This window comes from Balaenoptera ricei, chromosome 5, assembly GCF_028023285.1.
Source record: "Balaenoptera ricei isolate mBalRic1 chromosome 5, mBalRic1.hap2, whole genome shotgun sequence".
NCBI lineage: Eukaryota > Metazoa > Chordata > Mammalia > Artiodactyla > Balaenopteridae > Balaenoptera > Balaenoptera ricei.
In genome coordinates this window covers 66,328,673-66,342,236 of record NC_082643.1, presented here as the reverse complement: position 1 = coordinate 66,342,236, position 13,564 = coordinate 66,328,673, and the positions used below count along the sequence as shown (strand labels likewise).

At 36.5% G+C, this 13,564-nt stretch overlaps 1 protein-coding gene across 1 annotated transcript in view; it reads left to right on the top strand.

The window, feature by feature from the left end:
* Positions 1 to 13,564, top strand: part of SPMAP2L (sperm microtubule associated protein 2 like) — a 65,448-nt gene that overhangs the window by 19,341 nt on the left and 32,543 nt on the right. Inside the window, exons 2-3 of the mRNA XM_059924086.1 lie at positions 893 to 923; positions 11,855 to 11,920. Coding sequence (XP_059780069.1) covers positions 893 to 923; positions 11,855 to 11,920 — 97 coding nt within the window. The remainder of the gene's footprint in view (positions 1 to 892; positions 924 to 11,854; positions 11,921 to 13,564) is intronic.

The window sequence follows — 13,564 nt, the reverse complement described above, 5'->3', positions numbered from 1 at the left end:
TATAAGCATTGCTGACTCGTACTACCAAATTATTTTTCACAAAGTGTACTAATTTAAATGTCCACCAGCAGCATGCAAGTACTCATTTCATCTTACCCTTCCAGCATTGTTTTTTTTTGTTTTTGTTTTTTGCTGCGCCTTGTGGCCTGTGGGATCTTAGTTCCCTGACCAGGGATTGAACCTGAACCTGTGACCCCTGCAGTGGAAGCACAGAGTCTTAACCACTGGACCACCAGGGAAGTCCCTGCATTGTTATCCTTTGTAAAAAATTTTTGCTCATTTGATAGTTTTTAAAAATCTCATTTTTTATTTGCATTGTTTTGATTAAAAGCAAGTTTGAACTTTTTCTTATGATTATTAGCCCTTTGTGTCTCCATAGATGAATTTCTCTTCTTTGTTCATTTAACTTTTGACACCTTCCTTAGTGTTTTCCTTATTCATCTATCCTTTTATACTCTTCAGTTATTAATACTATTAAGCCTTTATCATTTTACCAAATATTTCTCCAAGTTTTTATTCTCTCTAAGTTTTACTTTTTGACACACAGAAGTTTTAAGTTTTAAATATTTTAATCTGTATGTTTCCTCTATATCTTTTGTCACCTTTAATGCAGATTAAAATCCAGTGATTAAGTAGGTATTCTCTTTTTTTTTGCTCTAATTCAATTTTTTAAAAAAATTTAGGCTTTCTGAGTAAAAAAAAAAAAAAAAAAATTTAATCTTTGATTTACCTGTGGTTTACTTTGGTAAAATAGTGTGACATATTTAATTTGGTCTTTCCCCTAAATAGTTACTTCTCCTAGCTCCTTTATTTATTGATTTGTGATGGCTATTTTTATCATATATTTGATTCTTACTGAATCTAATTTTTGCTTTTACTTTTCTTTTTGCAGATCCTGGTCCCTGTGACTTTGTAAGGAAATGGTAAGAATATAGATATAGTACCATTTTCCCAGACTTTACTAGCTGAATGGGGCACTCAATCTGGGGCATTTGAAGTGAAAGCCTATCTTGGGGGTTTTGAGAAGATTCCTATGCTTTCCCTTTGTCATAAGGCCCTTTTCTCATGGTAATTCCTGTGGGAAAAAGGAAAGAAGAGAGATAAAGTGATTAAGATGAAGATTTAGGAGAACTCTTCTTATATTCACTCAGTGCTTACTTGTTTGCTCAATGCTATGTGTGTCACATAATAGGGCTGAACCTTTAAGGGACTTGGGATTCTGCACTGACAATCGCATGTCATAGATTTTGTGAAGCTCCAAGTTAATGTATCCCAGTCTCCTCTTGCCTCTAATTCAAATTCAGTAGCTAATGAAATTTCAAGAAAGTGTCCTCTATGAAAAAAAAATGTGTGTGTGTGTGTGTACATACAATGTGTAAACTAGATGCCTCCTGAAAATAGATGCTTACTCTTGGTTTGGCTAAGATATACTTAGAAGAGGTAACAGAATAGAATCATTAAAGAGAAAATACCATGGGTTCATATCAATGGCTCATATAGATGAGAAGTAAATAATATCAGATTTTATTTTTATCTACTCTTTTAATAAGTCAGTTAAAACCATTCATATTGTTATTGTTTAACATTTACATTTATTGTTATTAGTTAGACTTATTTTGCATTTTCTATTTACTATGCTTTCTAGTTGTTTTTTCCTCACCTCTTTTAGGTATTAAATACTGCTACCTTATTTTTATGTAATACTTTGCTGTTTAAAAAGATTTTTTTTCTCACAAGAATCCTGAGAAGTCGATAGGGTGGATATAATCACTAGATTTTACTGAGAGAAAATGAAATTAAGAGAAATTATGTCACTTTCCCAAGGTTGTATGATGGCTGAGTAGAAGATCTGGTAGAACTAACATTTACTGAGTATTACTGAATAGCCACTTAAAATACCAAATTACTTCAAATAAAGGTATGCTGAGTGAGCAGACTCTCCAATTACTAGATAGACAGTGAAATCGTTTACACCTGGTAAGTTTTTATACTTAAAAAAAGACTGTGAAGAGAGTGTTTTTAAAATGTTTTTGTTTCTGCTGTTATACTACTTATTGCTTTTGTTTTATTGCTTAATTTGGTTTGATTCTGTGAGAAAATTGTTCTCTCTCCATTTTCTATCCCTGTCCCAGTCCTCTCAAATAATCTTGTTAAACAAATGTGCTGTACCTGATTGTTATAAAAGAAAATATTTTCTGAATATAAGCAAAATAGTCAAGTGTAAAAGAGCATTTTGACTGAAAGAGAGAATTATTTGAGTTATCCAATAATTCAGACCTGAAATCATCTCCATAATTGTTGCTATATAAACATATATTTATTGCTCTGCACCTAAGGTAAGGATGTCCAAAACTTTCTTAGCTGTTGTCAAACTATAGGAGACTAATTACCAATGAAGACATGGAACAGCAAGGGAATCCTCATTAAAAAAAAATTTGCCTTCAAGAGTTAAAATCCTTCGACCACATTCTCTTGTTTCTGCACAGGATCACGACTAGACATTGTGAGGTAATATAATACCTGAGAGAGAAGGGAAGCCTGCCTTAAGATGAAGAGATGTAGGTTGCAGATGTAACTGTGGTGACATAATGCACAATAAGTGAATGAAAAGGAGAGATATTAGACCTCCACATAGGATTAGCAGATGTTAATGAGATAATTTCCAATTGAAGTAACAATCCAATTTAAGTATCTATAGGAATAAATGAGGAAACTCAACTGTCTTGTGTAAAATGATACATTAAAAGAATATTGTTTAGCTGATGAAGAAAAGGTAGGGAGGGAAATCTTGGCTTGGAGGTGATGATGGGAGCCAGAAGCTGACTTGCTTGCAAAGATTAATATATAATAAAATGTTTTGTCTGGACTAAGGCTTGCTTTTTTCCTCCACCTAGCCACCCCCCCTGGAAAGTTGGCTCAGGCTGTCTCAGCAGGGCTCAAAGAGTACCTGCATGGCAAAACCATTCTTTTATTGAGTAAGGGTGTAGTTTTTTTGGGTTTTTTTTTCCTTCTGGCAATGGACAGTGTCTTCATTGTTTCCTGACAGTAACATGGCTTAGGGAGTGCATTGTATCAATTACATAGCAGATCTCAAACATTTCACCACCAAAGAATCTTTTGGTTATCTCAATCCACCACCACGATTTCATGTTTGGAAATATTTTTTGTTGTTATTGTTCATTATATTTGTTAATTTTTAAAAAAATTAAGGACATGCAAAAGTACTAATCAGAGTCTTCTATCAGTGTGAAGTAATGTATGGAGTTGATATAGTTCAGAAACAAATTTGGTGTTTTGGAGAGCCTCAACAGCCTGTTAGTGCGTGGTGTAGGATTCCATTTGATTTTCTGAGATGTTCTAAAGGTTGTGGACTCCCATTATTGTCTTCATAGATCTCCTAAGGTTTTGGGAACTTTAGGCTAGGAACCCTTGAGGTAAGCATCAGAGTAGTCCTGAGGGACAAAATGCAGATAGGTTAGTTGCAGTAGGAAAGGGGGTAGTTAGAAGAGTCCAGAATATGACACTGGGGGAAAAGGGTGTAGAAGCGGTATTCTGTTCTTACTGCCTTCAAACCTGTATTTTACCTAGCAAACTCTTTGAGTGATAACAGTTTAAACAATCTTAAATGTATTACTTTATCTGGATTACTGATGGTTCCATGATTTTCCCTTATAAGATGCTTAAACTCAGTTTATATTTTAAACAATTAAATACCAATTCAATTCAATTCAATTAGCATTTACTGAGCATTTACTATTATACATGCAAGGTATCATACTACGTGCTGTGAATGAGAAAGGAAAAAGGAACTAACATTTACTGAGTACTCACTCCATGGTTAGAATGTGCTAGGTACATAACCCTTCGAGATGGATATAGTTATTTTTATTTACAAATGAGGCTAACTGCACTGGCCTCCTGTTATTTTTCAGACATATAGGCATGCTTCTGCCCCAGGGCGTTTGCACTTGCTATCACTGCTTCAATGAGATGATCTTTTCTTGAAAAGTTTATATACCTTATCCTTGTTCAAATATAAGCTGATCAGTGATGCCTTCTTTGACCACCCTATTTAAAATTGCAACCCCGTTCCCCTCTACATACTCCTCATCCCCTTACTGACTTTATTTTTCTTTGTAGCTCTTATTGCCATCTTATATACTATGTATTTATTTTTCCATTATTGTCTTTCCGCCCTGACTTGAGGGCAAAGATTTTGTCTGTTTTGTTCCCCTATATACTCTCAGTCCTAGAACACTACTTGTTACATAGTAAGTGCTCAATAAATATTTGTTGAACAAATGAATGAAAGCTGAGAGAATTAAGTAATTCGCTCCAGGATAAGAAAACAGCACTTCATTTAAAAATAAGAAAACACAGAATATCCATTGTTGGTACTGAAATAATAATCTCTTACATGAGAAGAATGGTTGGATCAAGCATTCCATGTTTCTAAGATTGAGTGCTGCCACCACCACACTGGCCTCAGGGGAAATGTTCCATTGTTAATACTGTGGCCTGGGTGTGTGCCTAGAATCCTGACTTGCATTTCTCTTCTAGCACAGCTAAGGCAAGGCATTAAGGGGCAAATAAGTCATTACTAAAGGCTGAGGGACAACAAAAGTTGTTGAGTTAAACAGAGAGTAACATGGAAATAGATAAACTGATTGAAAGATTTCAGCTTGATCTTCAGGATGGATGGCCCAGTTTTGTGACTGGGCAACCTCAGGAGTTCCTGTTAATCCCCCCTTGCCTCCTCCCACTTTCTAAAAGGAGCTTCATGATGCATCAATCACCATTTAATTAGGAAGACTTCATGTAAGGGTTTGCCTGTGCTATGTCAGGCCCGAATCCTACCTGGCACCAGGGCAGGGCTTGTTTTAACATAAAGAGTTTAGAGCCTATTAGAGAGCTCAGGCAAGGGAGAATGCTTTTCCTCTCACCTGCCTTTTTGTACATAGAAGCACTTTCCTTGAGTAATTCTGGCCTCTTTCCTTATCCCATAATTAGACTCCCCAGGGGGTGGAAGTGACATCTGTTTGATGGGATTGGGAGAGAGAACTGGTCACTTCTGGGTCCTCACTCTTTGGGACCTGCTTATCTACAGTGAATGATCTTTGTGATCTGCTTTCTGTCACATAGCAAACTTAGCCTCTGAAGGGTGAGGCTTGCAGCCTTGGGGGACAAGTTCAATACAGGGATGTCAGAGATCCACAGGACTCTCTTCAATATCATCTTATCAGTAACAGAGAAAGTATTTTTTTTCTACTTGTCTGACTTCTATGCCTATTTTTCAGTTAGTTCCTAATTGTGGTAGGCAAAAAGGGTTGTTATTTATTGGGTCCTTCAAACTCCAAGCAAGTACATAAGTAATTATAACATGAGCTATAGTAAAATAGGTGGTGTATTAGTCTGCATAAGATAGACAATGCTGCAGTAACAAACAAGGTACAAAACTCTCAATGACTAGATGCAATAAAAGGTTACTTATCCCTAATGTCACAATCCAGTGTGAGTTAGCTGGCTGTGCTGTACAGAATATGTAGTTTCTAGGGTCACTGCAACAGGAAAAGAGAGATGGAGGAGGAGGACACTAGTTCTCTCCTTTTTTTTTTTTTTTTAATTTTTATTGAAGTATAGTTGATTTACAACGTTGTATTAGTTTCTGCTGTACAGCAAAGTGAATCACTTATACATATACACATATCAACCCTTCTTTTTTTAAGATTCTTTCCCCATATAGGTCATTACAGAGTATTGAGTAGAGTTCCCTGTGCTATACAGTAGGTTCTTATTAATTATCTATTTTATATATAGTAGTGTATATATGTCAATCCCAATCTCCCAGTTTATCCCTCCCTGTCCCCCCCGCCAGGACACTAGTTGTTAAGTGCATTGCCCTGGAGTGATACCCAACACTTCTGCTGAACTTAGACATAACTGGTCACATGGCTTCAAACAACTGCAAAGGAGGCTGGGAAATGTAAAGGATCACATGGATACTTGGGGAGCACAAACTGTGTCTGCTATCAGTGGTTTCAGAATAGTCAGGAAAGGACCAAGGGAGCAGAGTAGGGCAGAACAGGGGATGAGCAGTACCCAGAGTATATTTTGCCTTTTTCATAGTTTTCTCAAAGCCAGGTATTCTGTCTGAAATTTATCTATACAATCTCATCAGAATCCAATGCCATCAAGCCATTTACAAAATTACTTAAATTACTTAATATGAAAATTGTGGGGTTTTACCATTAAGTGTGCATTTTACCTGGGTTCTTCTGGAGACAGTATGCTCTTGGTTATATTGTATATATATTGTCTTTGTTTTATTATGTACTGTATTTTTAATGACTTTAGAAGTGAGTATTTTGGGTCCACAATATTTTGAATACTTTGCACTTTTTAGCACTCTTCAAATCACATAAAATAGAGCATGTGGAAAGAAGGGCCTCTGGAGTGTGGAGTTCCGGACTTTGGAGAAGCTGCTGACCTCACTGAATGCTGGAACAACCTCCCGAAGGCACAGCTGAAGTAATAGCTCAGATGTAATTCTTTTTGAGGATGGTGCCTACGTACTCTAGGACAAAGTATCTACTTTGAATCAAATAACTTGATATGGTTTTGTGGCCCAATAGGAAGAATACAGTGCTGACCAGGCCCTCCCATCAGGAAACTTGCTCAAGCCTCTTAGGTAGCCTTATCCACCAGAGGGCAGACAGCAGAAGTAAGAAGAACTACAATCTGCAGCCTGTGGAACAAAAACCACATTCATAGAAAGATAGACAAGATGAAAAGGCAGAGGGCAATGTACCAGATGAAGGAACAAGATAAAACCCCAGAAAAACAACTAAATGAAGTGGAGATAGGCAACCTTCCAGAAAGAGAATTCAGAATAATGATAGTGAAGATGATCCAGGACCTCGGAAAAAGAATGGAGGCAAAGATCAAGAAGATGCAAGAAATGTTTAACAAAGATCTAGAAGAATTAAAGAACAAACAAACACAGATGAACAATGCAATAACTGAAATGAAAAATACACTAGAAGGAATCAACAGCAGGATAACTGAGGCAGAAGAACGGATAAGTGACCTGGAAGACAGAATGGTGGAATTCACTGCCGCGGAACAGAATAAAGAAAAAAGAATGAAAAGAAATGAAGACAGCCTAAGAGACCTCTGGAACAACATTAAATGTAACAACATTCACATGATAGGGGTCCCAGAAGGAGAAGCGAGAGAGAAAGGACCCGAGAAAATATTTGAAGAGATTATAGTCGAAAACTTCCCTAACATGGGAAAGGAAATAGCCACCCAAGTCCAGGAAGCGCAGAGAGTCCCATACAGAATAAACCCAAGGAGAAACACACCAAGACACATAGTAATCAAATTGGCAAAAGTTAAAGACAAAGAAAAATTATTGAAAGCAGCAGGGGAAAAACGACAAATAACATACAAGGGAACTCCCATAAGGTTAACAGCTGGTTTCTCAGCAGAAACTCTACAAGCCAGAAGGGAGTGGCATGACATATTTAAAGTGATGAAAGGGAAGAACCTACAACCACGATTACTCTACCCAGCAAGGATCTCATTCAGATTCAAGGGAGAAATCAAAAGCTTTACGGACAAGCAAAAGCTAAGAGAATTCAGCACCACCAAACCAGCTCTACAACAAATGCTGAAGGAACTTCTCTAAGTGGGAAACACAAGAGAAGAAAAGGACCTACAAAAACAAACCCAAAACAATTTAAAAAATGGTAACAGAAACATACATATCAATAATTACCTTAAACGTGAATGGATTAAATGCTCCAACCAAAAGACACAGGCTTGCTGAATGGATACAAAAACAAGACCCATATATATGCTGTCTACAAGACACCCACTTGAGACCTAGGGACACATACAGACTGAAAGTGAGTGGATGGAAAAAGATTTTCCATGCAAATGGAAATCAAAACAAAGCTGAAGTAGCAATACTCATATCAGATAAAATAGACTTTAAAATAAAGAATGTTACAAGAGACAAGGAAGGACACTACATAATGATCAAGGGATCAACCCAAGAAGAAGATATAACAATTATAAATATATATGCACCCAACATAGGAGCACCTCAATACATAAGGCAACTGCTAACAGCTATAAAAGAGGATATAGACAGTAACACAGTATAGAGGGGGACTTGAACACCTCGCTTACACCAATGAACAGATCATCCAAACAGAAATACTAAGGAAACACAAGCTTTAAATGACACAATAGACCAGATAGATTTAATTGATATTTATAGGACATTCCATCCAAAAACAGCAGATAACACTTTCTTCTCAAGTGCGCACGGAACATTCTCCAGGATAGATCACATCTTGGGTCACAAATCAAGCCTCAGTAAATTTAAGAAAATTGAAATCATATCAAGCATCTTTTTTGACCACAACACTATGAGATTAGAAATGAATTACAGCGAAAACGTAAAAAACACAAACACATGGAGGCTAAACAATACATTACTAAATAACCAAGAGATCACTGAAGAAATCAAAGAGGAAATCAAAAAATACCTAGAAACAAATGACAATGAAAACATGACAATCCAAAACCTATGGGATGCAGCAAAAGCAGTTCTAAGAGGGAAGTTTATAGCTATACAAGCCTACCTCAAGAAACAAGAAAAATCTCAAATAAACAATCTAACCTTACACCTAAAGGAACTAGAGAAAGAAGAACACACAAAACCCAAAGTTAGTAGAATGAAAGAAATCATAAAGATCAGAGCAGAAATAAATGAAATAGAAACAAAGAAAACAATAGCAAAGATCAAGAAAACTAAAAGCTGGTTCTTCGAGAAGATAAACAAAATTGATGAACCTTTAGCCAGACTCATCAAGAAAAAGAGGGAGAGGACTCAAATCAATAAAATTAGAAATGAAAAAGGAGAAGTTACAACAGACACCGCAGAAATACAAAGCATCCTAAGAGACTACTACAAGCAGCTCTATGCCAATAAAATGGACAACCTGGAAGAAATGGACAAATTCTTAGAAAGGTATAACCTTCCAAGGCTGAACCAGGAAGAAATAGAAAATATGAACAGACCAATCACAAGTAATGAAATTGAAAGTGTGATTAAAAATCTTCCAAAAAACAAAAGTCCAGGACCAGATGGCTTCACAGGTGAATTCTATCAAACATTTAGAGAAGAGCTAACACCCATCCTTCTCAAACTCTTCGAAAAAATTGCAAAGGAAGAAACACTCCCAAACTCATTCTATGAGGCCACCATCACCCTGATACCAAAACCAGACAAAGATACTACAAAAAAAGAGAATTACAGACCAGTATCACTCATGAATATAGATGCAAAAATCCTCAACAAAATACTAGCAAACAAAATCCAACAACACATTAAGAAGATTGTACACCATGATAAAGTGGGATTTATCCCAGGCATGCAAGGATTCTTCAATATACACAAATCCATCAATGTGATACACCATATTAACAAATTGAAGAAGAAAAACCATATGGTCATCTCAATAGATGCAGAAAAAGCTTTTGACAAAATTCAACACCCATTTATGATAAAAACTCCCCAGAAAGTGGGCATAGAGGGAACCTACCTCAACATAATAAAGGCCATATATGACAAATCCACAGCAAACATCATTCTCAATGGTGAAAACCTGCATTTCCTCTAAGATCAGGAAAAAGACAAGGATGTCCACTCTCACCACTGTTATTCAACATAGTTCTGGAAGTCCTAGCCACAGCAATCAGAGAAGAAAAAGAAATAAAAGGAATCCAAATCGGAAAAGAAGAAGTAAAGCTGTCACTGTTTGCAGATTTTATTATACTATACGTAGAGAATCCTACAGATGCCACCAGAAAACTACTAGAGCTAATCAATGAATTTGGTAAAGTTGCAGGATACAAAATTAATGCACAGAAATCTCTTGCATTCCTATACACTAATGATGAAAAATCTGAAAGATGAAGGAAACACTCCCATTTACCATTGCAACAAAAAGAATAAAATACCTAGGAATAAACCTACCTAGGGAGACAAAAGACCTGTATGCAGAAAACTATAAGACACTGATGAAAGAAATTAAAGATGATACCAACAGATGGAGAGATATACCATGTTTTTGGATTGGAAGGATCAATATTGTGAAAATAACTATACTGCCCAATGCAGTCTACAGATTCAATGCAATCCCTATCAAATTACCAATGACATTTTTTACAGAACTGGAACAAAAAATCTTAAAATTTGTATGGAGACACAAAAGACCCCGAATAGCCAAAGCAGTCTTGAGGGAAAAAAACGGAGCTGGAGGAATCAGACTCCCTGACTTCAGACTATTCTACAAAGCTACAGTAATCAAGACAATATGGTACTGGCACAAAAACAGAGATATAGATCAATGGAACAGGATAGAAAGCCCAGAGATAAACCCATGCACCTATGGTCAACTAATCTATGACAAAGGAGGCAAGGATATACAATGGAGAAAAGACAGTCTCTTCAATAAGTGGTGCTGGGAAAACTGGACAGCTACATGTAAAAGAATGAAATTAGAACACTCCCTAACACCATACACAAAAGTAAACTCAAAATGGGTTAGAGACCTAAATGTAAGATCGGACACTATAAAACTCTTAGAGGAAAACATAGGAAGAACACTCTTTGACATAAATCACAGCAAGATCTTTTTTGATCCACCTCCTAGAGTAATGGAAATAAAAACAAAAATAAACAAATGGGACCTACTGAAACTTAAAAGCTTTTGCACAGCAAAGGAAACTACAACCAAGACGAAAAGACAACCCTCAGAATGGGAGAAAATATTTGCAAATGAATCAACAGACAAAGGATTAATCTCCAAAATATATAAACAGCTCATGCAGCTCAATATTAAAAAAACAAACAACCCCATCCCAAAATGGGCAGAAGACCTAAATAGACATTTCTCCAAAGAAGACATACAGATGGTCAAGAAGCACATGGAAAGCTGTTCAACATCACTAATTTTAGAGAAATGCAAATCAAAACTACAATGAGGTATCACCTCACACCAGTTAGAATGGGGATCATCAGAAAATCTACAAACAACAAATGCCGGAGAGGGTGTGGAGAAAAGGGAACCCTCTTGCACTGTTGGTGGGAATGTAAATTGATACAGCCACTATGGAGAACAATATGGAGGTTCCTTAAACTAAAAATAGAATTACCATATGACCCAGCAATCCCACTACTGGGCATATACCCAGAGAAAACCATAATTCCAAAAGACACATGCACCCCAATGTTCATTGCAGCACTATTTACAGTAGCCAGGTCATGGAAGCAACCTAAATGCCCATCTACAGATGAATGGATAAAGAAGTCGTGGTACATACATACAATGGAATATTACTCAGCCATAAAAAAGAACGATATTGGGTCATTTGTAGAGGCGTGGATGCATCTAGAGACTGTCATACAGAGTGAAGTAAGTCAGAAAGAGAAAAACAAATATCGTATATTAACGCATATATGTGAAACCTAGAAAAATGGTACAGATGAACCGGTTTGCAGGGCAGAAATTGAGACACAGATGCAGAGAACAAACTTATGGACGTCAAGGGGGAAAGTGGCATTGATATTGGGATTGATATATATACACTAATATGTATAAAATGGAAAGCTAATAAGAACCTGCTACATTAAAAAAAGAAAATTAAAAAAAAATCACATTAAATAGGACATTGGTTTTTCTTTCTCCCTCAAATGAGATTTGTTTGAGTAGGAGCCATCTCATGTAATCATATTTGTTAAACATTCTCTTTGAATTAATCAGCTGGTATTTGTTAGTTCTTTTTCTAGGAAGAGAATTCAAGATCTTTCTAGGCCTAAGAAACAATGGGGAGCCCCAGATAGGTAAGGCAATATTATGTAGTCTTGTGTGTGATGATGTATTTCTTACATTAAATAGGTAAGTATTATTCTTACCTGTCCACTAACACTGCATCCCAGCACCTCTGTGCTCAACTGGATCCACTGAATCAATATTGTCACCTCAGTTGAGTTAACACATGGAAGGCAAACCCTAGGTCAGTGATTCTCAAATTGGACTGCACACTGGAATTACCTGGAAAATTTTAAGACTGACTGATGCTTGAGTCCCGTTCCCAGAAATCCTGACTCATTTGGCCTAGGGTGCAGCATAGGCTTCAGGAGTGTTAAAGCTCCCCAGATGATTCCAATACGCAGACAGGTTTGAGAACCACTGTCCCAGGGCATTATGCCACACTCACATGAAACACTTGTGCCCATCCTCCAAGTTCAACTTTGTTGCTTCTAACAGCTGGTCCTGCTGTCTCTAAGCCTCTGCCTAGAGCATACCTGTTTTCTAGATTTCCAGCAGGCTGGACCCACTGTCTTTCCACTTTTGGCCACAGGACTCCCCCTTTTCTTTTTTAGCTCCCGAGTGAAGCCTGATTTTTTTTTTCTTTTTTCTGATCTCCTATTGCTTTTTTATTTTTTAAATTAATAGATTTTATTTTTGAAAGCAGTTTTAGATTTACAGAAAAACTCAACAGAAGTACAGAGAAGTACAGAGAAAATTTCTATATTACCAACCACTAGTTTCCCCTGTTATTAACATTATTATCTTGCATTAATGTGATACATTTGTTACAATTAATGAATGAATATTGACACATTATTATTAACAAAAGTCTGTAGTTTACATTAGGGTTCACTTTTCGTGTTGTACAGTTCTATGGGTCTTGACAAATGCATAATGTCATATATTCATTACTACATTACTATACAGAATAGTTTCAGTGCCCTAAAAATTACTTGTGCTCCACTTAGAGACCCCTTCCCTCTTTCCCTCTTCTTCAGACCCCTGGTGACCACTGATCTTTTAACTATATCTATAGTTTTACATTTTCCAGAATGCCATATAATGTTGGAATTGTACAATGTGTAAATTTTTCAGACAGGCTTCTTTCACTTAGAAATATGCATTTATGGTTCCTCCATGGCTTTTCATTTCAGTAGCAATTTCTTTTTAGCATTGAGTAATATTCTGTAGTCTGGATGTACCATAGTTTATCTGTTCACCTGCTGAAGGACATGTTGGTTGGTTCTGATTTTTGGCAGTTATGAATAAAGTTGCTATAAATATTCATATGCAGGTTTTGTGTAGATACAAGTTTTCACCTCATTTGGGTAAATACCTAGGAGTGCAATTACTGGATCATATGGTAAGAATATGATCTTAGCTTTGTCAGAAACTGCGAAACTGTCTTCCAGAGTGTCTGCACCATTCCCACCAGCAATGAATGAAAGTTCCTGTTGCTCCACAGTGTTATCAGTGGTTTATATTTTAGCCCTTCTAATAGGTGTGTAGTGGTATCTCATTATTTTAATTTGCAATTCTGTAATGACATGATGAGCGTATTACATATGTTTGTTTGCCGTCTGTATATTGTCTTTTGTAAAGTGTCTATTCAGATCTTTTGCCCACTGATCGGGTTGTTTTCTTATTGTTGAATTTTAAGAGTTCTTTTTGTA